Source organism: Symphodus melops, assembly GCF_947650265.1.
Source record: "Symphodus melops genome assembly, chromosome: 6".
Classification (NCBI taxonomy): domain Eukaryota; kingdom Metazoa; phylum Chordata; class Actinopteri; order Labriformes; family Labridae; genus Symphodus; species Symphodus melops.
In genome coordinates, this window is record NC_136696.1 from 26,490,100 (window position 1) to 26,517,028 (window position 26,929).

Consider the following 26,929-nt stretch of genomic DNA (forward strand, 5'->3'; position numbering starts at 1 on the left):
GAAATGTTTTTTTTTTTGTTTTTTTACTTGCAGGTCTTAATCAAACAGATCGAGTCGTCAGACAGCGTTCTCACCATCGGCAGTGCCATCAGCAACCTGCTGTCCCTCACGCAGGACGGACCTCAGCTCTGCAGCATCATCGCCAAGGTACCGTGGGCGAGACCTCAGCTCTGTTTGAACCCCTCCCTTGCCCATCCCTGTTAATGTCACGACCTCCGTTCACCTCCATGATCTGAAGAGAGCCGCTCGGTCGAGAGGAAAATAAAACACCTGAAAGACGGCACGTCCGTTTTAGGACCTAACTTGATTTAATGACTTTGATTGTCAAAGGAGTTTAAGCAACGTCAGTTCTAATGTATGCATCCGAGAAGCAGCCCGGCCCCACTGACGTATTTAATTGTGCAAAAACCTCTTATGTCAGAAATCCTGACGTCAGCCACAAGTCTGTAGCGTGATCTGATATATCCTTCCCATTTTTCCCACCCTGTCGTTGGCAGAGGCAGCTTCATTTGATATTAAACCTCCACCCTTTTGCTTTACTCCAAAGCCCTCCCTCTAATGAGCGTCTGCACCTTTAGCCGCTCTTCATCCTGTGGAGCGGCAGACCGTCAGATATCTCTTTACACGTGCAGCTAAAAAGCTCTTCACTGTGAGATAAGACAGAGCAGAGCAGACAGAAAGTCTCAGTCGGACATTAGTTTGCAGTCTGCTTCCAGGATCTCGATAAGACTCTTCCTGATGGCACACACACACACACACACACACACACACACACGCTTCCTTTACTGCCAGATTGTCAGATCAATACTGTCAGCTCTCATTAGGACTGAGCACAAACGCAGGTTGCTCAGGCGTCTCAGTCCGCTCCACCTTATTTAACTCCCTCAGGACGAGCGTGGAGGAAACCAGCCTTTCAATAGCTGCTAATGAATACCCGATACAAAACACCCTCCACCTGTTCGTCTTAATTAATCAGCTGGCACCGGTTTGTCCGTCACTTACGCAGAGCAGGTTATCTGGCTCTTTACTCACACCGTCTGTAGACTGCTGGCTTTCTCAATGGAAGTGTGATTAGCTGTTTCAAATACAAGGCGGGAGATATCTCTGTCTTCTCCCTCTCTTTTTGAAGTGATGCTTCTGGTTGGACGATGTGAATGGTAAACTTGAGCTTGTGTGGCGGTTTTTTCGATGAAGCCCCTTTATCGCGATAAAGTGTCGTTTCTCGCCGCTCCTCACTAGCGCTGGGAAATCTTTGGCGCTCTCACGATTCAATTTAATTTTGCTTCTTGGGGGTCATGATTTAATTCTGAATCTATTTTCGATTCAAAACAATTCATGGATTCAAAAAGTCTATTTTTGAATAAGTGCATCTGTGAGACTGGCTGAATGTCTTGCTGCTCCGTTTGTCATTCTACTGAGTGAACGAGCTAGCATTAACACTTAGCAGGGCGTGACTGAGTCGTCGCAAAAGAAGAAACGTTTTTTTTTCAAGTTATGTTTCTATTTAAAATCTCACAAGAAAAGAATCTAGATTTATACATCAATCGATTTTTTTCAGCTGTTTTTAAACATAAACATTTCGTTCAAAGTCGTTAAAATACATAAAAGTGTTGCAGCTTCAAGTGTGCGGTGATATTTTACTTTTTTGAAAATAACGACAAAAACAATGACGAATAAAAAAAAGAGAAGATTGCATTTAGAAGTTGTTTGAATCACAACCTGTTCAAAAAGTTTAGTTTCACATCTGTGCAGGTGTTAGATTGAACGCATGCACGACAAATATAAAACGGTCTAATGGAAGAGGAAGCAGACGGATGTGTGCGTTGTCTAAAGATCTCTCCCCTCACTTAATGACTCACATTTAAAAAACACAAACAAACAATGTTGAATTCTGCTCAGGTGCCTCAAAACGTATTGCGAGGTTCACTCCTGCACTTAAATGTTACGGAGAATCACAGCCACTTAATCGTGGCTGATTTGTGACGACTCGATGAACCACACGGGGGGGGGGGGGGGGGTCAGAACGAATCAAACGAGCGATCGCTAAAACTGCATCTGTGCATGTCGTGACTGAGTCTGATGACCCGATAAACGATGGCAAACAAGAGTTTGTATTAAAAAGCACTTTACATGTTACTACTTCTTTACTCCCCCTGAACGCGCCGAGCTTCGTGTCCTTCACCGGTGTGATGGAGAAGCAGAGCGGGATTTTCCTTCCCAACTTTCCTCCAGCTATATCGAGGCGCCTGAAGAGGTCAAAACGCTGCAGCATCACTTGTATGAAGTTTAAGAACAAATGAATGACTTAAAGGCCCCTTCAACCACTATTAAATCTCGCAGTGTCCCAGTGTTGTTGTTTTTTACTCCCAGACAGATCATTCCTCATTGACAGGCTTTGTTTTCCACAGGAGTAATACATGGTGGGCAGTGAGAGCGACTGCTGTCAGATGCCACTGTTACTTTGCCAAAACGCTGCTAAGTGCTCATGATGGATTAACGTCGGGTCTTTTACCTGCTCTTTTGTAAAGAGTCTCCAAGATAACATTTGTTTTAAACTGATGCCAGACAAATGAAGATCGATTGATATTGTGGAGGAGTAAAAGACAAACACGTGACGAGCTCTTCCTTCACACTCGGTGAGTAACAGAGAAGCCCAGCGAGCCGCTCGTATAACAGAAAAAAACCTTCTGAGCTGACAGTTTCTAATACGCAGCCATGTGCCACCTCGTAAATCACACAGCTGCTGAAATATTAGAGAGCAACTGTGTCATGATGTACAAGCGAGTTAGCTGTCTCCGTGTTTACCTTCCTGTCATGATGGATACTGAGTCCGTGCTGGCAGGATGCTCGAGCCTTGTTTTCCTGACACTGAAGGCATCGAGGGCATGACGTGGCCATAGTAAGAAGGATCCAAACATTGTGTAAAGAGGTTTTGTAATACAGTACATGAGATGGAAAAAGCAGTGATTTGCTTCGTCTAAAAAGCCTCACTTAGCTCAATGAGGTACTTTAGAATTTTTTTTTTTTTTTCTCTCAAACAACCTTTTTGTTTGCAAATTCAAGGAGTAAACTGTCTGCAGCCTTTTGCAACTCATGAAAACTCATGACAACCGCTCCGCTCCGAAAAACTGTGCGATGGAAAGAAATGACACGCCGTGTAAGCTGTCGCATACGAACGAATGAGCGGGGAGGTATTTTTAGTCGAGTTTCACATGATTGTGTTTACGCAGACGAGCAGGCGGGGATTGCATGAGCGTGAGGAAGAAATGTGCTCTGTGGGCTTCACTGAAGGAATGAGGATGAAGTCAGTGGAAACAAAAGAACTGCAAGTCATTTGATGGGGAAGAGAAGAAGAAGCAACGACAAGCCCGACGATCTGTGAAAAGTCTTTAAGCAACAACAAAAAAAAGCTTCAATTCAAAGTGATCAGTGTCTGATATTAAGCTGGCTGTAAATCAGGCTCGTTTGGGTGACTTTATTTCTTGTTTTATTGAAATCTGTAAAGTCCAGGAGCTGACATCTTTAGTTTTCATTTTCACAAATGTGAATGAATAATCCCAAAAAAAGAGAAAAGTGAAGAATGAAGTTCACTAAAACAAATATTCTCCACAGACTCTCTGAACATCATTTCTGTAAGCCAACGCAACAGTTGCGTCACAGAAAAACCAAAGGCTCAAGAGTCTCTTCATCACTACGCAAACACAGCTCTGACCAGCCTTGTCTGGGAGCGCTCACGCTGAAATCTGCCCCGCCACTGTTCGCAGTCCTTCCTCCAGGTACGCTGCGTAGGCAGGCGAGCGATCGGGGCGGAGCGGTCAGGCTGGAGGGCAGGATGATTATTCTCTCCAAGCCCCTGCAGCACGGCCTTCACAGCATACGAGCCACGCCAGCTCGCTATAATGGCCTTATTAGGATAATGGTTGGTAGTTACAGGCCTCGTCTTCCTCCATGTAATTCTATCTATCTGCACGCCGAACGCAGCTCAATGCCTGCAAGTGTTTGTTGTCAGAGAGGTGCTTTAGTGTAGACACCGAGCCAACACTGGGGCTATTTTTGTTTGTTTACACCCACGCATAATCTCCCAGAAAATGCTCAGCTATTATTGCAAATCATCTATTTTTTTTTTTTTTTCTGTTTTCTGCTCGTTGTCTTCCGTTCATGAAATATGTATATTTTGGCTGTTCTGAACCGACGTGATGGATTGTGTGAGTTATTTGATGGGTTCTGTGGTTGGCAGGCTCGCTTGAGTAAAAGCCGGCCAAATCCATCGGTCATTCGGGGTCTCCTGGACTCTTTAAAATCGGCGTGCTGCTGTTGGCTTCGCTCTGCGGGACATTTTGGCTCCCGCACGCAGCAGAGTCCAGCGAGGAGCAATTTGATCCAGCGTTCTGCACAATCACGTGTGCTTCAAGACGAGGACTCGCTGTGACGCCTGCTGTATAATTTAGAGGTCTGAAGCTGAACGTGAGGCCTGTGGACGTGGTCATAATAAGTCCCTGAAAGTTTTCTCACCTTCCCAGCAAGGCAGCGTGCATCATCAAAACCCTTAATGTAGACTCATACCTCCTGTGTCTCATGTGTTTTATACTCTGCTACAGTTCTTAGGATTATAATGTCTGATGTTGGTGATGTGAAGGTCCGGGTGGATCGGTAAAAAACGTACAAAGAAACGATCGATAGCGCGACATCAGAGTCCGGTTCAAGTTAAATGTTCTTTCATCGGATGAGATTTTGAGGCGACTAGTGGATTCGCCTCTGCTATCAGTGTGTGAATGTGAAGTTGTGACGTGTGGTGTAAAAGCACTTTGAGGAGTCAGAAGACTGGAAAAGTGCTCCACAAGCCATTTACTTTGAGTTTGACCTTTAACCTCTCAGCAGAGTAACGTGAGCTCGAGGGGGGCGTTTCAGTTAGCCTAAATTAGCTCACAAGGAGAGAAAAAACAAAACTCCAAAGTGACCACAACAATTTACAGTTCTACAACTCAGGAATGAAGTCATGTGATCTGACACAGAGGAGAAGAACGTCTCCAAAGGTGATTAATGATTAAATGCAACGACAGAATGAAGAATTTCAGGTCCGGAGATGACAAAGAGAAACCTGTGCACTCGTTCTCTGGGCACGATTTACCGAAGCGGCTGTGAGGTTTAAGTTTACAACTTGTGTTGGCGGTGACATGACGTGGTTAATAACACGTTGAGACTGCAAACACAGTCATGTTTCCTCAGAGAGAAGCAGATAAAAACAAAGTGAGCACTCCTATCAGACTTACTGCAGCTCAGCATCGGTGCAGATTGTTGTCTGAACATCACAGATCTGTTTGTGTCTCTCCTCAGGAAGGAGCTGTCGTGGCCCTGTTTAAGATCTGCAGACAGGACCGCTTCAAAGAGCTGTACGCACACGCTCTGAGGACTGTGGCCTCCATCTGCTGCGTGGAGGAGGGCATCAACCAGCTGGACAAGGTAAACCTCACTGCCTGCTTCAAATGAGGCATCTTTAAAATATATAGAATCAGGAAACGTCTAAAAGAACGATGGATGAAAAAGGACATTTGAGCGAGCGCCGAACTTTTAACAGAACTCAACAAAAGTACAGATTTGTTTTAATGTTTTTTTTAACCAAAATCTGAAGCATATTTTAAATACAAAAAAAGGTCAAACAGAAAAGATCAGAGCCTTCACTTGACCCCTTTGTCCAGCATTAGTATGAATGTTAAATGTTCATTGTAATTTTAAAAAGGGGATGAAATCGTTCCGAGATCTATGGGCTTGACTTTTGTGGTCGGTCTTTAAAAGTCCAAAATGGGAAGCAAAGTGGTTCACTAATCCAGATGTTCTCGTGAGAGTCCGACAGATAACCATTAACCTAAAATAAGCAGACACAGTCCTTTCAGTAAGGCTCCCTGCGGTCCACACACGCTGTTTGTTTTCTCTGATCAGCTTAAGTTGAAGCTCTAACAGCGGCACGAGCCTCCCGACCGTCGGACACCTTCACTGATCTCACTCCCCTTGTTATGTCTGAGACACGCTGGTTTGTTTTCACAGGTGAACGCGTGCCAACATTAAGAAGCAGGGAGTGAAGGACTTCTGTTTTCACATTTATTGACTTCTTGTGCTTTGAGTAAACTTTGTCCTGGCCCTGTGCTGATGGTGCTACAGCTTCCTACAACCTTTTATTGTCAGTATCTGTCACTGTCTATTTTACATTTTGGATTTTTGTTTCCATGTGAGAGTTTGTGTTTTGGATGAAGAGATTTCAGGAAATGCTGGAAATGTGGGGAAGTTCAAACAGCTGCAGTTCCTCGAATGGCCACACGAGGCCGGCTCCAGAAGCCCAGATAAAACCAAGCTTATTCAAAATACAGTTTTTACAGCAGAAATTAACTGTTTATTGGAGAAGTTACAGGAAGTCCATCCATCCATAGTCTGAACTGTTTGTCTCCTCCCAGCTGTCATTGGGAGAGAGGCGGGGTCAGATACAGGATATGTTTGATACAAATTGTCACACACAAAAAAAAAGGAAATACTAAACCAGAATGTAAATAATTAAGAGTCTGACTTCAGTACAAAAACTTAAAAGTAATTCATTCCCATTTAAACCCCGACAACCGGATTACCTCACCGGACTGTAAAAAAGACAACAAATTATCTGTATTACTAATTTAACACTTTTGTTTTTACATCTATTTATATATACTTTATAAATACTACTTACCTTTATATAAATACTTGCTGCTGTTTTTTATCCTGCACTACGAGCCAAAGCAACAACATCTCGATCTCGATCTGCACAGTTCGAGTTTGATCACTTCAGGTGTAAGGCTACAAAAAAGCACCACAGTGTGTCCATGTTCTGATGACATAATAATACACAGAAAGATGAGTCATGATTCACAGACATGAGATCATTATACCAGAATATCTGACCCCTGAGGTCAAACATTCAGACCTCTGTGTGTGTGTGTGTGTGTGTGTGTGTGTGTGTGTGTGTGTGTGTGTGTGTGTAAATATAGAAGTGGAAACAGCGAGAGTGGAAGCTAACGATACATCCTCCTTTGTTTGTCCTTTTTTTTTTTTTTGTTCTCTTTCGAGAATTCCTCCAAAATAAACAGCGGACACGCCTGTGTCAGTCGAGCGTTAACACACAGACAAATATAACCTGAATGTGGCGAATAATGAAGCCACAGCGGTGTCTGCGATCACGAACAGAGCAGCTGGGACAGCGTGAATCATCCGAGCGTGAAAACTTTTAAACAGGAAACCCAAAGTCCGCCTCAGATTAGCTCGCCGTCCTCGGGGGAGACGCTGTCAGGCTCGGCTCGGCTCGCCGGCAGCACTCAGGCTTAAGAAACACACCTGTCACTGATGGGTCGTGACGCAGAGAGGAGGGCAGGTACGCATCGGTGCTGCTCATTGGTGGATTCTTAGTCGAATCCCCCATTGAAACATTACGCAATCATAACATGTTGAACAGGAGAAGTCTTGAATTTAAAAGGTAAAAGAACTTCCAAAAAAAAATAAAAATTGAACACGAGAAGCATCTTGATTGAAGTTTCCACAAACACCACAAATTCTTTCCACAAATTCTTAAACAAGAATCAGTCACAGGAGTAAACCACTGATCAGAATCAGCTCTATTAACCAGGTATGTTTAACTTCTGCTCTCTCTGCACAATGTAAACACCAAATATTAGCAATTAGCTAAATTATAAACAGGTAATTAAAGACTAATATGTACATGGCTAAATGAGATGGTGAGCAGTGCAGAAGGAGGATGATGAAAACATGAGTAACAGTATTTACATTATAGAGTGTGCGTACAGTAGATGATCATTTAAATGTAATAATACAGATTTACAGTTTAGTTCCAGGGTTATTTCACAGCGACAGGTCTGACACTCTGTGACTGTTCAGCGATCATCAGAGTGACGGCCTGGGGGGAAGAAACTGTTCTTATGATGGGTTAGTTCGGTGTACAGTGATCTGTAGCGCCCGCCGAAGGGGAGGAGCTTAAACAGTTTGTATCCAATGGATGGTAACGGAGGGTTTGTTGTCCTTCAGGGGGCGCTCTGAAGCGGCTGCTTGAAGGGCATTACCTTGACTTGAACTCAGGGACTGTTTCTGGGTCACACGCTGAGAAGCGCCGCTCTCACACAGGTAGACAGGCGCCACACGTGTGAGGCCTCTGGTCACTTCCTGTCAGCACCTGTGTGTCTGATCAGACCTCCGAGCTGTTTGTTTGCTCTCACTGACGTTGTTTCCTCCTTCTCGCGATCGACTCACACATGTAAGTGATGTACGTCACTTTGGATGAAAGCGTCTGCTGTGAATTGTAGAATAATGTGAGGATGGAGGTCTAAGACATTTGAACAGTATGAAGGCACACCGTGTGATATGGAATATAACATGATATGATAAAAGGTGACATTATAATGACAAAAATCAGATAATCAATGACAGGGTTTAGCTTGTGAACCTCAAAAAAAAAAGTGCCAGATACCGAGAACCCCCACTGCTCCTGCAGGTGGTTAAAGTATAAACACACACACACATATACACACACACACACACACACACATATACACACACACACACACACACTCTTTTGATTGGGATTCATAGTCACAGAAAACAAGAATAACTCCAAGGCCCACTTTTTTTAGACGATTAAAACTGCTGCTAAAACTGAGCATGCAAAAAAAAAAGGGCAGAAGACTTTCAGAAGAAATCATTGCTTCTCTGGAGTTCTTCCGTATGTTCATGAAACCCTCATTTTCAGCTCTCAAATGAATTCTGGGAACATATTTTTGAAGTGGGAGCGTTTTTAAGTATTTCAACTATATCAGCCGTTTATTAATGCACAACCACTGCACATGTAGGTTTTCATTTAGTCTGAATGTAGAAGAGAAACAACACATTGTATTCAGTTTGTGACCGACGGGTATCAAGCATGAGGAGGCGTCATAAACTTTGTCATTCCTCTTAAGCTGCAGAAAGTTATTTGGCGATGGCCCCGAATAAGAAACATCCGGAGTGCGGTAAATGAGGAGTTGGGGATTATCCTATTTTCAGGAGGAGTGGAGGAGGAGGTGCAGGTAGGGAGATGGAGGTGGGGGAGGGATTGTTCCACGTCAGTGCGTCGCGCTGCCACACTGCTGCTGACGTCCACAGAGACAAAAATAGGGGATGGCCCTGTGAAGCTGAGCGCTGGTGCTCGTCAGTGGAGAAGACTGACAGGTGTGTGTGCCTGAGAGCTGACGGCTCGCCTCACTCTCACCGAGAGAGCCGCAAAAAACTTTAGTCTTGCGGAGAGCTGCCTGATGAGGGTGGGGATCAAAATGTCATAGAATCATTTCTGAGCGAGAGCAAGAACTGGTTTGATTGAAAAGTGAGTAAAAAGTGCAACAATCTGATTTCTCAGGTTTCCACGACGAGCTGAGAATAGGTCATGATGATGAAGATGAGATTTTACAGTGTGCTGTGCTTTTCTTGGTCACATGTGCAGGATTTAAACTTCTGCAGCAGCTGACACAGAGACACAATCAGCAGTGCTGCTGAAGTTATTGTGAACTGTACAATACTGCCCCCAAGTGGCTGAAGGTCTGTCCCACATTTCCAGCTTTTCCTGAAATCTCTTAACCCAAAACACAAACTCTCAGATGGAAACAAAAATCCAAATGTGAACTAGATTGGACCTCATATTGTACCTGTGGCTAAGCTAACGTTTGAACATAAAGACTTCCTGCTCCTCTTTTAGTCTGTGCTCGATGATGCTCCCGCTCTGGGTCCCTGCCAGCCAGCAGAGTTTCTGAGCAGCAGATTCCCCTCTTGGAGGTGGCCATTAAATCTGAGTGCTGTGTTTTAATTGTGATGGCTTTACGGGCAGAGCTGCGAGTTCCAGCCAAGCTCACACCCCGGACACTTTTCACCGTCTGTCTGCGTGGAGACGAAGCGTGAAAGACTCGAGTTCAGCAGAGTCTGGATCACACTGACAGAGACGTGTGCCTCCACTAACTGTGTCATTAATATCATGATCTTGGGATGATATTGATCATTTGCACGCTTCTATCGCACCCCACACATGCTTTGATGCGCCTTGTATTTCTGTGTGTTAAATAAATTTGATATAAAAGGAAAAGTTATGTAACATATTTGAAAAGTATCTTGGATTTTTTTCCTTTAAATTCTGCCTCCCCGTTGGGACAGTGACCTCGTGGTTAGTTGTACAGTACAGTGACTAAAGTCATAGAAAGTGGGCAGCCTGGGTTCAAATCCAACCTGTGGTTCTATCCCACACGTCGGTCCTCTCTCTCTCTCTCTCTCTCTCTCTCTCTAAAAAAAAAAATCCCCTCCAGTCAAAAACAGATGAACAGCTGCTATTATTTATTTACACTGTGTGACTCGTTACATAACGTGCAGGTTGACGGGATCCTGTGTCTGGCCGACATCCTGACTGATGAGAGCAGCGTGGAAGCAGCGAGGGCGGAGGCGGCGGCGGTCGTGGCTCAGATCACCTCTCCTCACCACACGTCCACTCAGCACCTCGCCAGCTTCCTGGAGAGCATGCACGACATCGTCACCGCGCTCATCAGTGAGTGGACGGGACACTTCTCGAGGGACATTGTTTGAAATAATAGAACAGGAACCTAAAGCTGTCTCGAGGTGTCAGACGTAAATGTAGAAACAATTTGAATGTTCAGATCGCTGTGTGCACTATTTCTCTCGCGTCCTTGCAGAAACTTTGATTTGATGTCTCTCTCTCTCAGAGTTGTGCGAGAGCGCCTCCTGTGGCGAAGTTTTCCTCCTGGCGTCTGCAGCCTTGGCAAACATCACCTTCTTTGATAGCATGGCCTGTGAGATTCTGCTGCAGCTCAACGCGATCCAGATCCTGCTGCAGGCCTGCAGAGACCGCCAGAGAGTCGACACGCCGTACTCCAAAGACCAGGTACACACAGACTTCAGGTCTACAATCAAAACATGATTCACTTCTTTAACTGCAACATTGGTCAAGTCAACTTTATTTATATAGCACATTTACAACAGCCGAGGTAAACCAAAGTGCTGTGCAGTAAGTTTGGCAAATCACATTACATCCAAAACATCATAGAGAAACGTCGAGGCAAATTCTAAACAGTAGTAAAAGTTCTAGTGGACACTGCTGCCAGGATTAAACACACTATATAAATGAGTTTTTAAAAATGACTTAAGCTGTCCAGTTGTGGCAGCAGATCTTATAGTTTATTTGTGTTAAAGTATTTATTATCAGTCTTTATTTGTATAGTGTCAATTCATAACAAGTGTTCTCTCACGACACTTTACAAACAGCAGTATTTACACTGTATATGTGTATGTATTTATATGTATATGACTTTTGTCCCAGGTGGTGACGATCTTGGCGAACCTCTCAGTCTTAGAGCAGTGTGCGTCTGAAGTCCTGCAGGAACAAGGTAACACGTCTCCCTCTTTAAACAACAACAACTTCATACAGTGTAATGATAGCAGTATTAAATACATCATCATGCATTGAGTAAAGATCAGTGTTTTAGTTAAAATCAGTCTCAGTCTTGAGACCGGTATCAAGACTGTTGTTCAAGGAAACTTGTCAATGACACGAATGTAAAGCTCGGCCAACAGACAGTCAGTGAGTGTTAAAGGTGAAAAAAAATATTTAATACAAACTAAAAAGTGTCACAAACTCATCCTGAGAAAAAGTGCAATTATATTATTGTAATAATGTGAGCAGTCCGGGGTAATATTGGTTTCACAATGCGATACGTTAAAAAATGAAACATCTTCAGAGAGGATTTCTAAAATCTGATTTTATACATAAACAATTATCTTAATACATCAGCATTAACATTAATGGGGGACATTCATTATAACACCAAAGTAAAGAAAGTTTAATGTGTGTAATCCTTCTTTCGTCCACAAGGTGGCAGCATCAAACAATGTGTGAGATTGTGTTGAAGGAGCGCTTGAATAATGAACAACCAGCGCTCATAAAGCTTTTTAATTTGTAGTGTTGTATTTTTTATCCGTCACGTTTGTTGTTCTATGATGTTGTGTTTGTCGTTTTGCTTTCATTCATGAATTGTAAAACTCGTCCTGACGTGTTGTCAGTGTGCGTCTGGATCACTCTGACAGATTCTCCGACTGTGTCAGGTTCTGTCGTGATCTTCACTTTCACAGACATCCTCCCCGATCACGGGCAGTCTGTTTTCAAAACGCTACAGGACACTCTCGCCTCCTAAAATGAATATTATTTAACATCCAACAAAATCTATTTCTAGCAGAGCTGAAGCAGTGAACATGTTCCCTTGTTGGGATTAGAGACTGAAGAATGGTGTAACAACATGCAGGCCTGAGTGACGTTTGAAATGTCTCCTTCCTAATTCACCTGAGCTCTTCGTTATGTCGACTCGTTAACAAAAACTCTTTCGTGAGTGACATTTGTTTTTCTGTCCCCGATTTCTTTAGCTGATTTTTATAAACGTTTTTATATATTTATTTTTTATTTAACCAGGTTGCTCCTGTTGAGATTGAGAGCCTGTTGTTTTGTTTTTTTTCCAAGGGAGACCTGGCTGAGACAGTCAGCAGCAAAGACACAAAGTTACAGAGACACAAAGAGAGACAATGTCCAAAAACAAAAAAAGAGAATCATCTGGGAGTCAGTAGTTCAAGCTGTCAAAAACATCGACATCCTCAACTTTCACTTTATTTGTCCCCGGAGGGCGATTTGTTTATTATTTCTCCTTCTCTCATCTTACTTCCATCTGACACCTTGACTTGGTTTTGCTGTGTCGGGCTGATCTTTACTTTACGTTACGTCTTTTAGGAATAGAGCGTCTGCTTCTCCTGCTGGGAGAAAAGCCATCCTCCCCGAGTCCATCGGAGGGCGCCGCCTGCGAGCGTGTCCAGCAGAAAGCTGCTGTCACTCTGGCCCGTCTGAGCAGAGACGCTGATGTGGCTCAAACAGCCATCCAACTAAAAGGTAGTGACTTTTTGTTTCTTACAACAGAATGTATTCTTCCTCACAGACGGTCCGATTGGTCGAATTGTTGAGAGCAATGATTTTATGTTAAAAGTGGAAGCAGCATCCAAATCCTCCCCATTTAGTTTATGGACGACTGTTTTTGAAGTTTCCGTTTCAGGTTTGATCATTCAGCACGAGATGCTCGAGAGGAGAGTGTGAATGTTCAGTCAGCAGCTAATTCTTACACCAGCCTGTATTTACATCGTGCATCCTTCGATTTACACTCACTGTGATGTGTTTGAAAAACAGGCTACAAACAGATGAGCTCCAAAATAAAGAACTTCTTATCATGTGTTACGTTTAAAGAGGTAACGAGTCCCGAGAGAATAGTGACATTTTAATCATGTATTATATTTTCATAGTTTCTGTTGATACCTGTAGAAACTGTGAAAATAAGCAGTAAAGAAGAGACGTAAACTGAAGTATATAATGTGTATTTTTTTTTATTACAATGAAGCCTGTTTTGTTTGTTTTAATGATCAACGAATGCAATGACATCGACAATTTGTATGAGTTTATTTGAATAAAAATGTGTGTTAAATATCTCCCAGTATAAGGAACGTTTACTTATGAGCATAATTAGAAAAAAAAAAAAAACGGGACCTAAATCTGAGCCTTGAGTTACTAAAAATGGAATAATGAAAAAAAATTCTACTTGACAGATGAAGTGATCCTCGATCCTCCTGAAGCTTTAACACTTGCTCACTTTTAGAGAGTTAAAATATTTTACCTATCAGAGGACCTCTTCCAATCCCTGAACGGAAAATCCTCTCCTTTAATATACAAATGTTTAATCCCCTGCAGACCGTGCGACCTCATGGGAGGCCGCCCAGCATTAATGCTTCATGAAAGCTCAACATTTGATCGAGACACATTTTTTAAACTCTGTAACTCGAGACAGAGATCGAATGATGTGACAGCATTTTGATTGGTTCTTTTTACAGGACAAAAAAAGGTGTTCAAAATGTATATTAAAAAAAAAACACATTATACTTGTTTCATAGTTTTTACTGAGCACATCTGCTCTTCCATGTGTAAGAGAAGGACAGGCTTGAAACTGATTTTTCTCTCTGCTCTCTCTCTCTCTCTCTCTCTAGCTGTTCCTCGTCTTATTGAACTGTGTCGCTCCCCTACTGAGAGAAATAACAGCGACTCAGTGCTGGTCGCTTGCCTGGTAGGTTTAAAGTGTGTGTGCATGTGCCGGACTTCAGACGTGTGTACAGTACATGGCTTCGTGTCCTGAATGCAAATATTTCCTTCAAACAGTCAAACTGCCTGTTTCAGTTTTTTCCCATGATAAACTACTATGTACATTTTTCAGCTGGGCTCGCTGTACGCCACACCCAGGGCATTATAACAGAGCCCTGCACGTGAAACATCAGTGCACAGTTAATGATGTCCACAGGGCAATATCTGAAAATTGAAAATATATCACAGCCTGGGTATCGTTAAGCTGTGTTATGATAGCTGACCGGTGCACATCATCTCAAGCGGTGTGTGTTTAAATATGTACATCTCATGCATAATATCCCTGCTGCCTTTTTCTCACTCGCTCATTCTGATCATAATTATTAAGACCACATCTCAGAGATGATGAGGGGATTTTGAAGCTTTGTAATGGTCAGGAGGAGCCTAATTGGGCAGAGAAATGCCCTCTTCTTCACTCCGTCAGTCTATTCAAATTCATGTGATTCCATTTTATCCTTTTTGCCAAGGGTTAAGAAGAGCATTTGTAGTTGTTGAATTTTACCTTCAAAAGGACGCTGAGCTTTCACACATCGTTTGTAATCTTAAATGTTAACGTTGGAGGCTGTGCGAGCTGAAAATGAGCTGTAGCACGCCACATTTATTACAGTCAATTAATCACACAATAAGTGGGAAATATCAGAATGCTTTCTTTTAAACAGCTCATTTTCTGATTGTACTCAAACTAAAACCACAGCGAGTGTAAAGTCTAAATCCTGGTCAAATATTTGTCATTATGCGTACACGTATGTAAGTCCCACACACGCCTGAAAGAACATTTTTTTTATGATATGAACGCCAGAAAACAAGGAAAAAACAAAAGGTGATTTCTAAAAGAATGTCTGACGTGGAGAAGAGAAACTTGGGGACTGACTCTGATCTCCTCTGGCATGCTGCTCCACAGTTTGGAGGCTCTGACAGGCTCCGCCCCCTTTAGTTTTCAGCCTGGATCTCGTCACAGCCAGCAGAGCTCCACCAGCGATCGGACCCCGGCCCTGGATGATAAGGGGTTAAAAGCTCAGAACTATAAGAAGGGGCCGGCTCAATGAAAAAATGATTGTTAGTACATGCGTGACAAGTCTGCTATCGGCCTGGCTCGAAGTCTTTGATCAGCATCAATCCCTTGTTTTTTTACAACAGATATTTGAAGATTAAAAAAATGTTTTAAATGTCATCCTGTTCATTTATATATCATCTACAGCCTATAATGATGATTAATTCTCCACTGTTGTTTGCATCTGTGGAGTTTCTATACACCTTCAAACATACAATACAGCAGTACAGCCTGATCTGGATATTTGATAATGTACTGACACATCTGTGTGTGTGTGTGTGTGTGTGTGTCTCCAGGCTGCCTTGAGGAGGCTGGCAGCAGGATGTCCAGACAGCATCGAAGCAGCAGACCACCAGCAGCTGATCAAACCGCGGCTCGTCGACTCCTTCCTGCTGTGCTCCAACATGGAGGAGAGCTTCGTATGACGGCGAGAGGAGGATCGTGTACGATCATTACAGAGCGAGGACTTTCACTCCTCAACGCTGCATCACCAAACGAGCTGAAGGAGTTTAACTGTATTATGTACAAAATAAGTATTTGTACATAGAAGACACTTTAAATCGGCGATCAAGTTAAAAGCATTGAATGTGTATTGTGTTTTAGTGACATCTTTTTCTACAAACAGGTGCTAACTTTTTGAAAACGAAACACATCCTATGCTACCAACGTGCAATGTTTATGTTGTTCTCCGAATATATTCTTCTTGTAAAGTTTAAATATATATCAACTTAGTGGATCAAACCTGAAAACATGTCACCACGGCCATCTGACGCATTTAGCATTAAAACACAGAAACGTCTGTCTGGTTCAATTCTTTTAAACTTCTTTAATTTGTTCCTGTTAGAAACATTAATTATCTGTACAGGTTCTCAAAGAGCAGCCACTTACTTTGAATAACAACTGAAATATAAAAGATTAAAGATCACGTTGTTTTTTTCTTTAATTCAAGGTTATTGCTTAAATGACAGGACACCGAGACTCCTCGTTTTATTTCGACACACTGATGAAGGCAGCTCTGGATTAGAGGCCACCAGCATCGTCGTACGTGAAAACTTCACTTAGTGGACTTAGACTTCACCTTGATCCTGCCGAACTAGCTCCTGTCAGTTCCAGCTGGTGATCGGTGTTGACTGTAAATTGCTGTGAAGAGCCGTTAAATGTTGAAAATGCTGCTTGTCATGCAGTGACGTCCCTGCACACAGCAGTGTCCATATCATCATTTTAAACATAACTTATGTTGGACATTTTACAATTTGATAGTCTTTCCCATCGTCACTGTGCACGAGTTGTATATATAATTAAAGGCCTGTCTCGTATTGATGCGTGTCCCCAGTAAAAGTCAGGGTCCCTATGTGGACTAAATGTCATAAAAGCCCGGCATTTAAATTGAAGTTATGTGGTCAAATAATCTAAGAATCCTGGCATACAATACTGTACTGTTTATTGAATGGGTGAGGAGGAATGCTTTCTTCTCATTATTGTCAAATTTGATCACTACTGGAAAATGAATCTATTGAATTAAATTCTGAAATTAAAAATGCTTTTTATTCAAGATAATTAACCTTTGTGTACAGAATAAAGACAAACATGTATGTGATGTTCAGAGTTTCTCATAATGTGTGTAACATAAAAAAAAGGTTGCGGATTAATACTTGTGTTTTGCACGGAGCGTGTGCAGCCCACGTGACAACAGAATGGAGAGAGCGGACGATCTGCAGTTCCCAGAGTGTCCACTTGAGGCAGTTTACAGCAGAAACAAAAAATGTTTACAGCCTTGTTCAAGCACAGTTATGGTTTGTTTAGCACATTTCTTCATAAAGATACAGGGATTGAATTCTTTAAAAAAAAAAAAAAAAAAAGTCTAACTCACAATAAGCTCTCAGTAATTCTAAACATAGAGACTCTAGAGATGTTTATTACGTTGAAAGTCTTTTCGAGTAGAGTTTTCATGAATGCATTTTGATCATCTGTGCAGCTAACTTTCCGAGGAGGGCTCCAGACCTGCAGCTATCTCCGAGGAACTGCTCTGTCTCGTCACAAACGCAGGAACTGGGAGAAGAAAGGGCTTTGAACGAGGATAAAGAAAGCGGCTAAGAGACTAAGAGGCGGTGGACCCGGAGGTGTACCATGCCGGTCCTCAGTGGATCCCCACAAACGGGAGGAACGCTTTCTATTTAGGCTCAAACTTTTACAGACACATTGTAGTCTCGCTGGGAGGAGAAGCACCTCAGAGGGTGGTAAAACTTTTTTTTAAACAGTGAGAATAAATTCCCTCACAATGAGCTGAAGAGTTATTAAGCAACAATCTGAGCGTCGTGAAAGCTCGGCACAAGATGCAGCGAGTGTTTGCAAAGACATGTGAGAGAGCTTGTCTGCAAAACTTGTCCTTTGTATTGTCCTGTCTTTGATTCAAACATTCTCAGGTTTTTTTTCCCCCCTCTCTCTCCATAAGCCTTCCTCTCCTTGGAGAGACAATTGAGGGTCTTCTTGCTTCTCTGTAGCCTCTTTTTCACCTAAGGGCACTTATGCTGAGCTTGGACTTGTTACTCCGCAGCCCAGCGTCGAGACAATCGAGCTGCTTTATGTGCGTGTGCAGGCGTGCATGTGTGCGAGCGTCGTCCAGCATACACGTGGGACCGGGTTCAGAGGCCTTTGTGATAGAATATGCTCCTGCCTCGCTTTGTTGAGAGCTGATGAAATATGTATCGGCACAGAGGAGAACTAAACAAAAAGCATGAAGAACGCAGCAGGTTTTTTTGATATTGTTTTGGTTTGAGCATCACCACGATATATCAAGTGTTGCAGCTCTGAGTTTTTCTCAGTTTTTAAATCATTGAACTTTCACTCTCCTCTCTCTGTGTGTGCATCGTCTTCTACGTCTGTTGTTGCAGCCTCATTGTTTTGGTTCAAATTTTCAAGGTGGAGGTAAATGATGAAACGAAAGAAGAAAAAAAACAGCCAATCAATCCATCAAAAATATATATGTTCTATTGATAAGGACCCAGTTAAAAAAAACAAAACATGAAAACAAATATCTGAAGAGCTGATCAACGATCTTGTGGGGTCAAATCAGGTCGTTTCAAATCAAACCACTGATGCACAAACACATTTATTGTCGAGGGAAATTGCTTACCAACAACACAAAGACTAATTCTGGAGGGAGAACTGAATTTTTTTCTTTTTTCTCTCATGGATGTAGTTCGCTCATCATTGATTTTGCCGTCTCAAAGTAATGATATGCAACAGAATAACGTGACTGATACTTGATATAAATACAGTTCAAAATGTGTGGATAGGTGTTGCACACTTGAATGAAGACTTGCTGTGACTTCTCGTGTTATTTCTTAATTGTGTTATTCTAAAAAAAAATATCACAGAAATCAATACTTCATTCTCATTTCTGTCCAGCGTTCCTCTTAGCACTCTTGTTCAGTTCATGCATGTCATCCCTCACTCTCTCCTCGCATCTCTTCTCTTGCTCTGCAAAATGCCCAAAAATGACTTAAAAAAAAAAAAAAAATCCAAAGACTTTTCAAAGTAAAATCTTAATTTCTTTCCTGATCACTACCAAATAGAAGAAAAAAAAATTGATAGCAGTATCAATAAATCCTCGGCTGGTTAATCGTATTAATGGTGTTAGTGTAACCCTATATCACTGGCACTGCTTTCTTAACTATGGGAAGTGCACATTACAACTTAAACTCCCTAATGAAGGCTGCACTCCGGCGTGTTTTTCATCATCCTCACCCTCACTGTCCCAAACCATAAATCACAGACATTTGGAGTAAGAAAAGGATCTGAGGACTCGTAGTCTAATGCAAGGCGACACTTCTCCAAGTCTCTCCTGAGACTTTAATATTTAATGTGTCTTATCTTTTGCTTTTGCACCCATTTTGTTTTATGAAAAGTTTTTTTTTCTCTGCTTAACTTTTTCATGTCAGAGTGCCAAAGGAGATCGGAATTTCTGCTTTCCTTTGAAAGGGCTCTCAGAAGTTGGTACATATACTCTTCTTTCTTAAAACTCACAAATTAGTGTGAACTGATTTGACCACAATTAAAAGTTAAAATTCTTATGACCAAGTGTTAAAAAAAGGAATGTAAGACGTCACAAATGTTGGAAGATATTCACAAAGAGCTATGAACTCTTGTTTCCACAATCAGTCTATTCAGAGAGGCGAAAAACTCCAAGGACTTCATCATCAACTCATGGGTGAAGGTTATTTTCAATGAGTCCTAAAAACAGGAGCAGCTTGATGAACAATGGTGTTTTCCACTGAGGTGTGTTTGGAAACATATTTCAGAGGTTTCTTTGTTAAAGGCAGAGCCACTGGCTTTTTCCTGAAATATAGAATAATTCAAAAATTGATGTCACTCAGCCATCACGAAGGAAATCGTCGGCCGTCAGTTCTGGTCAGTGAGTGATCGTCACCCTAGTTTTTGCAGTTGTGTTGTGTTTTTTTTTTGTTTTTTTTGAATCGACGTTGGTTAGTGCACCTTTTTGGCCAGGACAAAGGTGTTGTGAGGCGACGTGAGGATATGCCAGCATCAGCCTACATCCAGGACACCCCCCCCCCCCCCCCCCTCTCTCTCTCCCGTCACCAGCACAAACAATGGTTCACAGCCATTCATTTTTGTTCCAACTCAAATGAACGCTACACTACAGACTTCAATTCTCTGAAGTAGGCGGCCATCACGGTAATCGTTGTGGCCCAATCTGTGTGCATAGAAGTGGCTGACATTCTTCCATCCATTAGCAGAGTCTAATCCCGGAGTAGTTGTTTGACCACGATGTTTTCAGATGGCTTTGTCAGGCAGAAAGTATTTCAAGAGTTTTTCAGGAATCACAGATTTGGGATATCTATTTAAAAACAAACATGGGTGATATTACCCTTTTATCCTGTAAGCCTAAAGGAGTGAAAACGACATTATACAACCCAACTCCCTTTCACCTCCAACATATTTGCATTACTTAGAGTTCTCCTTGATAAAGGTCTTGTAATCTTCTCTGAGGAGCTCTCAGGCTTTTAAGAACAGAAGTGTCTGCAAAATAATTAAAGTAACATGGTCAGATAATCTCTTACTTAGTAACAGCTGCTTGTTTGAACTGATGTTAATAATAAATCTATGACGAGCACATAGCCTGCCGAGCAGGTTATGTGTCTTTAATGAAGTCAGAGATGTCCTGCATGCACAGATGACCCATGCCTGCAAACAGTTTCCCACTTTTACTTTTTTTATCACTGCACGTCCACTGACCTACAGATGGCAGTAATGAGCCAAAAAACTGAAATAAAGACAATGAAGAAGAAGACTTCAAACTGGTTTTTCATGGAGGAGAAGATGCAGGACTTCAAAGTCTGAGTCTCAGCCACAGAGGAGTTCATTTAAACATCCACAAACCTAAACAGAAACGACCAAACTGATGTCCTGCTGCTGCCTCCTCTCTGGTTGTTTTGTGTTATAGACCAGTTTCATGGTAGGACACTTGTTTGTTGATTGGCCTTTGGTTCGATACCGCTCTCTGTGCGAGAGCCTGCATGTTCTCCCTGTGCATGTGTGGGTTCTCTCTGGGTACCTTGGCTTCCTGCCACAGTCCAAAGACATGCTGGTCAGGTTAATTGGGAAAAAAAATTACCCTTAGATGTGCACATGTTGGCTGCAGACACCAATGGGTGATGTCACTGATGTCTCTTATTTCTCTTTACTTGGGAATGTTGTCTTGGATCCGTGACCCCCGCTGAGTCACAGTTAAATATCTTACAGTTAGTCATTTCTGCAGTGTGTCAATAGGTGAGTCGGGATCATGGAGGCAGATATTTGATAGAAGAAGCTTGGATTGATTTGAAATGACTTGAGTAATCTTAAGCGAGATACATGTTAATGGCAAAATGTATGTCTTTGAAATCAGGGTCTCTCCTTGTTTGAAATACATAGCTCGAAGTATGTCGGCACTTGTGAGTCTCATTGCAGAAAGAAGCTGAGGTCACGAGGTCTTGTTTAAATTCTAATCACTTTGTTAATTCGAGTGGGAGCAAATCACTGCTCTACAAAAGCTGAATTCCTCCAGGATTGACCCAGGTGTCATAAGTGGATTGAGCGGGTTTCACCCCCGCCAGTGATGCTGCCAGGCAACAGAGTTTTGAGCTCAAGGTGAAGCTTGGTGGAATTTGTCTTGGGTGTTGTACATTTTTAATGGCAGCTTATTTTAATTTATTGCAGATGTTCACGTTGAATGAGAAACACCTGGAATAATATCCACACTTCAAGTCATTCTATGTGGCGTTGTGATGTTTGATTGGCTGTGGGATGAATACAACATTGCACGGGTGGTGTTCATTTAGAAGAGATAACAGACTTTGGGGAAATTTTGTATGAAGATGCCTTTTAGTAAATCATTTAAACAAATTTTACCCGTTCAACCTTAGTGGTCACTCCATTGGACAACTATTAAAAAGCTGTGTTTTTATTATATACTTTCCTCTAACTGGGGCAGCTTTCCAAATTATGTGTCTCCTGATGTTTAGTTTCCATTCTCTCTCATTGGTGCATCATACTCCCGCATCCTTTCTCCAATCTGTAGGGAAAGACTTCCTACCAGTTTCTTATCATAACCTGACATTTACTCTAGTAACTAATTCCTATTAAAGAGCATATTGCAGGTTAAAGACAAAACTTAACTAATCATAGGAAAATACGTTAACAATACTGTTTTTAAAGAAATTCTGAAATTAATAACCCACACGGTCTCCTGGAGACGTTTTAGTCTTTGCTTTTTACTTCCGCATTCGGCTGTGACGTAACATAAGGGAGTCCCGCTGAATCCCCGTCTGTTTAACATGGAAAATCATGGATCCGAGTGTCACTCCCGTCAATAAAGAGGAAGAAAATATGTATTCCTTTACATATAATGGTCAGCTGGCTTATTATTCTGAACCTGTTAGATGTGATAGAGAGCAGAAACAGGCAGGATTAGAGGAATAACGGCCTCAGGAGAGAAGTGAAGTTGTGGTGTGAGTAGAGACCCGGAGCAGGCGTCCTGCTGAGTGACAGGTGTCAGCTCGCCATATATGGGCGAGTGCTGTGTTCACATCAGCATATGTAAAGTTTATAATCACATTCAATCAATTAAAAAACAATTTGTAGAAGGTGCAAGTGCCAATCATTCACCTTTACATTGTATGGGAGTTGCTCGTAAAAACAGTAAATCTGTACAACGTATTACGGTGCCGCGCTGTGCGTGAGAGAGAGAGAGAGAGAGAGAGAGAGAGACATAGAACCCGATTACACGGCCTGTGCAAATGCAGCACTATGTCTTTATTGTTTATACCTGATGCAGCCCAGTGCTCACGTTGTTATAGAAAATACAGTGTATGGTGCAGGATTCTCCGGACGTGAGTTCACAGCGCACGTAATCCACACAAACATGCACAACAGCGCACACACTCCACAGTTTAATGTGTGCACATATATTAGGCTACTACAAAAACGTTAACATTTTAATGTGATAGAGGACTGACGTAAAGCTTGTGTTTCTGTTTGTTTCCAAACTGCGCGTTCCCTCTTTCCCCACTGCGCACACACACACAAACACACGCGCGCTCTCTTGTAACAGAGTTGAATTTATAATAAATCGTATGACTACATATATTAATACAGACTGTCCGGTGTCTATTACACGCAAACTAGAGAATATAACAGAGGATTCCAGCAGATCAAATCATTAAATGCTGCGTATATAATATTTGATGTTAAACACCCTGAGATTTAAATCGTTAATAAGGAAACGTTTTTGTGCCTGATGCCGAAATATTCAACGTGTCTGTTCGATCGTTTCTGAGGTTGTGGGAATAATTCACCAAAACACACTATGAATAATCAAGCCACGTACACTGTGCGCCTGAATGTGCGCCACGCAAATTACAAACTATGGCAGGGAGGCCTCCTGTCTATTCTCACTCACTACCACGTATCATTACACCTCTTTAATCATGTTTTAGCCTGTTTTTTGTGCTTTAATTCTTTTGTGCTGCCTTCTAAATGTTTGTTTGTAAAGTGTTTGGTGCAAGACAAGTTCCCCCAGGGGCAATAAAGGCTTCATTCATTCATTCATACACGTACGCATGAAGCCGATCAAAGCAGAGTAACAGAACGCGACTCCCTTATGTGACGTCATGTGACGCGTTGTTGAAAAAAAGCGAGTTCTAAACAGCTACGCTAAAAACAGCCACTTTCTCCTCTAAATTAGAACCCTTATGTGTTGAAGAACATACAGAACATTGATGTACTTATTCTACAGCCCTTATCAGACAACATGACGTGTTAATTTAAACTTTTTTTTAACCTGCAATATGCTCTTTAATAAGGCCTGGTTCAGGATAATCTCTGAGTTCATTCAGGAGAATAGTTTACCGTCAGACGGACAGTAGACGATATAACTTTGGGAAAAAAACAAAAAAATAATTGTATATGAATTTTGAGCAGTATTTTCCATACGGGCTAAAAAGCGAAATGGAGTGTATTTCCAGAGCAGGGATGCTCTCACAACTGAACAACATGGAAGTCTTTGTAAAAAAGTACTTGTCAGGTTTAAGCAGATACAGAGACTCTAATCCAGAAGAAATGGATCCCAAGAAGGCTGTCTTCAACTACCATGAGCTGTGGGGTAAGTTACCGTTCCAGTATATATGTTTTATTTCATTTTCTCATGTTTTGTTTAGAGCTAGAGTAATTTACGTTGTCATGTAAAAATGTGTATCAGGTTTCTTATATTGATTTTAAATCAAGATATCTCACCAATTGCAATACAATAACTTTTGAATAAGTGTATAATTTTGGCAAGATGATGAAAGAGTATTACTCAGTGTTTTGTAAGAGGTGCAGGCCAGTTTAGAATCTGAGATGTAAATCCTTTTCTCGCTTGTTATCTTCTATATTGCAAAGTGAAATGATGAAATATAAATGACAATAATTAAATAATTCTATAGATTGGTTGAACAACTAACTTAAAATATATGTTTTGGAAAAGATGTATCGTGTACTAATTATGTCCTTTTTTCAAATTTCCTTTTCCAGAGACGGATTTCCGGAAGAAAAAGAAGACAGTCGTGTCTGAGTGTGTGCCATCTCCGGTTGAGGTGGAGGAAAAAGAGAAGACTCTCTTAACAAATGTAAACGAAGCCACAGACAAATCCCAGCACCAAGAGCCACAAACTGAGAAAAAAGATTCAACACCAGCAAATGTATCAGAGTCAAGTTCCAAAGCAGTCAGAAAACCCACTGACAATGTCCCGAAATCACCCAAAACAGGGCAGCCCACATCAACCCCAACTCAGAAAAAGGTTTCAACACCTGCACATGGATCTACCACAAAGTCAAAGGGAGTCAGTCTGCCCTCCAAGCCCCTTAAAAAACCCACTGACAATGTCCCTAAAACACCAGAGAAAAAGCCCCTAGTAAATACAAGTCAGAAAAAGGTTTCAACACCTGCAACTGCATCAAAGTCTAAGTCACAGGGAGTCAGTCTGCCCTCCAAGCCCCTTAAAAAACTCACTGACAATGTGCCTAAATCACCCAAAACACGGCAGTCCATATCAACCCCAAATCCGAAAAACGTTTCAACACCTGCAACTGCATCGACGTCTAAGTCAAAGGGAGTCAGTCTGCCCTCCAAGCCCCTTAAAAAACCCACTGACAATGTCCCTAAAACCCCTGATAATGCGACTCCAAGTCAGAAAAAGGTTTCAACACCTGCAATTGCGTCAGTGTCAAGATCCAAGTTGGAGTGTCGAGTTAAATCAGCTAAGGAAAAGGCTTCAACACCTGAATTAATATCAGTGAAAAATTCCAAGGCAAACAGTCTTCCCTCCAGACACCTTAGACCCCGCTATGTGATGTCACTGTCTCAAAAAGAGGTTTCAAAACCTCCTCGTGTATCAGTCCCACAATCCAAGGCAAACCCGCTGCATTCCATACGAAAAAACCCTGACACCCACAAAACCCCAGAAAACACCCAGACTCAGAGGAAGGTCTCGTTCATGGGTTTACTCTCCAAACCTTTTAGGAAAACCTCTGACAATGACAAGGTAACACAAAAAAGTCCCCAGCGCATAGGGACGCAAATTTCACAAAAGCGCGTATTTCCACCGAGACCACAGAATCAGACCAGACAAGATCAGCTGCATAGAGGTAAGGCTCTCGTAACTAAACCCACTACAGAGACAATAATGAAAGGGCAGGTAAAACCCAAAGCTAGCCCTCCAGTTCCAGAAACCTCTGAGGGAAAAACAGACAGCATGAGACCAAAACACGAGCCACCAAAGACCAATCTTCGAAAACTAAAGAAAAAGATTCCGCCCAAAGTCAGACCAGTTAGGCCCAAAGCACCAAGGGCCCCATGGGTAGACATCCCAATACCAGCACCACCGATCCCGAAACCTAGACGCCCTGATCCGAATGTCTGTAACCATTGTTTACAACCCTATCCTCCTGTACCTTTTCATATTGTGCCTTTCAAACGCTTTGTACTTGTACCGCGTCAGGAGCCCACAATTACATGAAGTGATATTTTGTCAGCCTCTCGAGCCAATCTCCAACCATCCAGACCATTACAGACCACACCACTTTGTCCTTCAACAATCCACTGGCTCCCCGTCAAATACTGCGTTGATTTTAAAACACTCCTTCTCACCTTTAAGGCTCTCCATAACCTCGCACCTCCTTACCTTTCCCATCTCCTTCACACGTACACACCATCCCGGACCCTCCGTTCTGCCTCCTCCATGCCCCTCACCACACCTCCTTTCATCCACAGGACTCCAGCCTTCCCTCCCCCCACCTTCAAATCTCAACTCAAAACTCCCCTTTCTATCTGACCATGCATTTCTCACTGTTGCTGTTTTAATGTTTGTTTAATGCTTGTGTTTCTGTTTGATTGTGTTTTTGATTAATTGTGTTGTTTGGCGTCCATAAATAAAATCTGAATAAATAAAAAATAAAAAGATCTGAGATTTTTTAAACAAGACAAACATCTATTAAAGTTTGATAACTGTCCAAGTTCAAAATGTTATTCTTTCTCATGATGTTGACCACCATGACCACCCATCAGCAGGAATGTCTTCATTCAAGCCACGTAAACATGTGGACAGACCACGGACTAACTCGAATAGGTGCTGGTAGGGTTGTGGTTGGCATGTCGCTTCTTTCCCGCATTTCATTCCTCTCTCTCTCTCTCCCTCTCTCTCCAGTTTGTGACTCTATCTAACTGTCCTGTCTCTAAAATAAAAGCATAACAAGCCCCAAACTAACCTCAAATAAAATGTCCATCCATTCAGCCATCATCTACCCTGTTGGGGGTCTCAGGGGGCCAGAGCTGATCTCAGCTGTCACTCGGCATGAGGTGAAGCCGACCCTGGACTGACCATCAGGCAGTGTAAAAGGATACTGATAATAATACTGATCCTTTTACAGGGTAAAAGGACCAGTATTATTGAAATGTCCGAGGACTGTTCAATGTCTGGAAAAAATAATGATCCATCCTCGGAACACAAGATTGGACGATACATTGCTGGCTTTGTTTCACTTTAAACAAATGGTAACAATTT

At 42.1% G+C, this 26,929-nt stretch overlaps 3 protein-coding genes across 4 annotated transcripts in view; 2 read left to right on the top strand and 1 right to left on the bottom strand.

Annotated features, from left to right (window-relative positions):
• The window catches only part of insc (INSC spindle orientation adaptor protein), a 49,571-nt gene extending 33,443 nt beyond the window's left edge, over positions 1 to 16,128 (top strand). For both annotated transcript variants that reach the window (XM_079345491.1, XM_079345492.1), the window contains 8 exons: positions 34 to 147; positions 5,335 to 5,460; positions 10,417 to 10,588; positions 10,764 to 10,942; positions 11,378 to 11,444; positions 12,833 to 12,988; positions 14,128 to 14,204; positions 15,626 to 16,128. In XM_079345491.1, coding sequence (XP_079201617.1) covers positions 34 to 147; positions 5,335 to 5,460; positions 10,417 to 10,588; positions 10,764 to 10,942; positions 11,378 to 11,444; positions 12,833 to 12,988; positions 14,128 to 14,204; positions 15,626 to 15,754 — 1,020 coding nt within the window. In that variant the 3' untranslated portion in view covers positions 15,755 to 16,128. The remainder of the gene's footprint in view (positions 1 to 33; positions 148 to 5,334; positions 5,461 to 10,416; positions 10,589 to 10,763; positions 10,943 to 11,377; positions 11,445 to 12,832; positions 12,989 to 14,127; positions 14,205 to 15,625) is intronic.
• akip1 (A kinase (PRKA) interacting protein 1) overlaps positions 1 to 26,929 on the bottom strand; it is a 150,787-nt gene that overhangs the window by 116,992 nt on the left and 6,866 nt on the right. The window lies entirely within an intron of this gene.
• LOC306825015 (uncharacterized protein) lies at positions 23,732 to 25,925 on the top strand. The gene is made up of 2 exons (XM_079345490.1): positions 23,732 to 23,991; positions 24,402 to 25,925. The coding sequence occupies exons 1-2, from the start codon at positions 23,796 to 23,798 to the stop codon at positions 25,883 to 25,885; spliced, it is 1,680 nt and encodes a 559-aa protein (XP_079201616.1). The 5' UTR covers positions 23,732 to 23,795; the 3' UTR covers positions 25,886 to 25,925.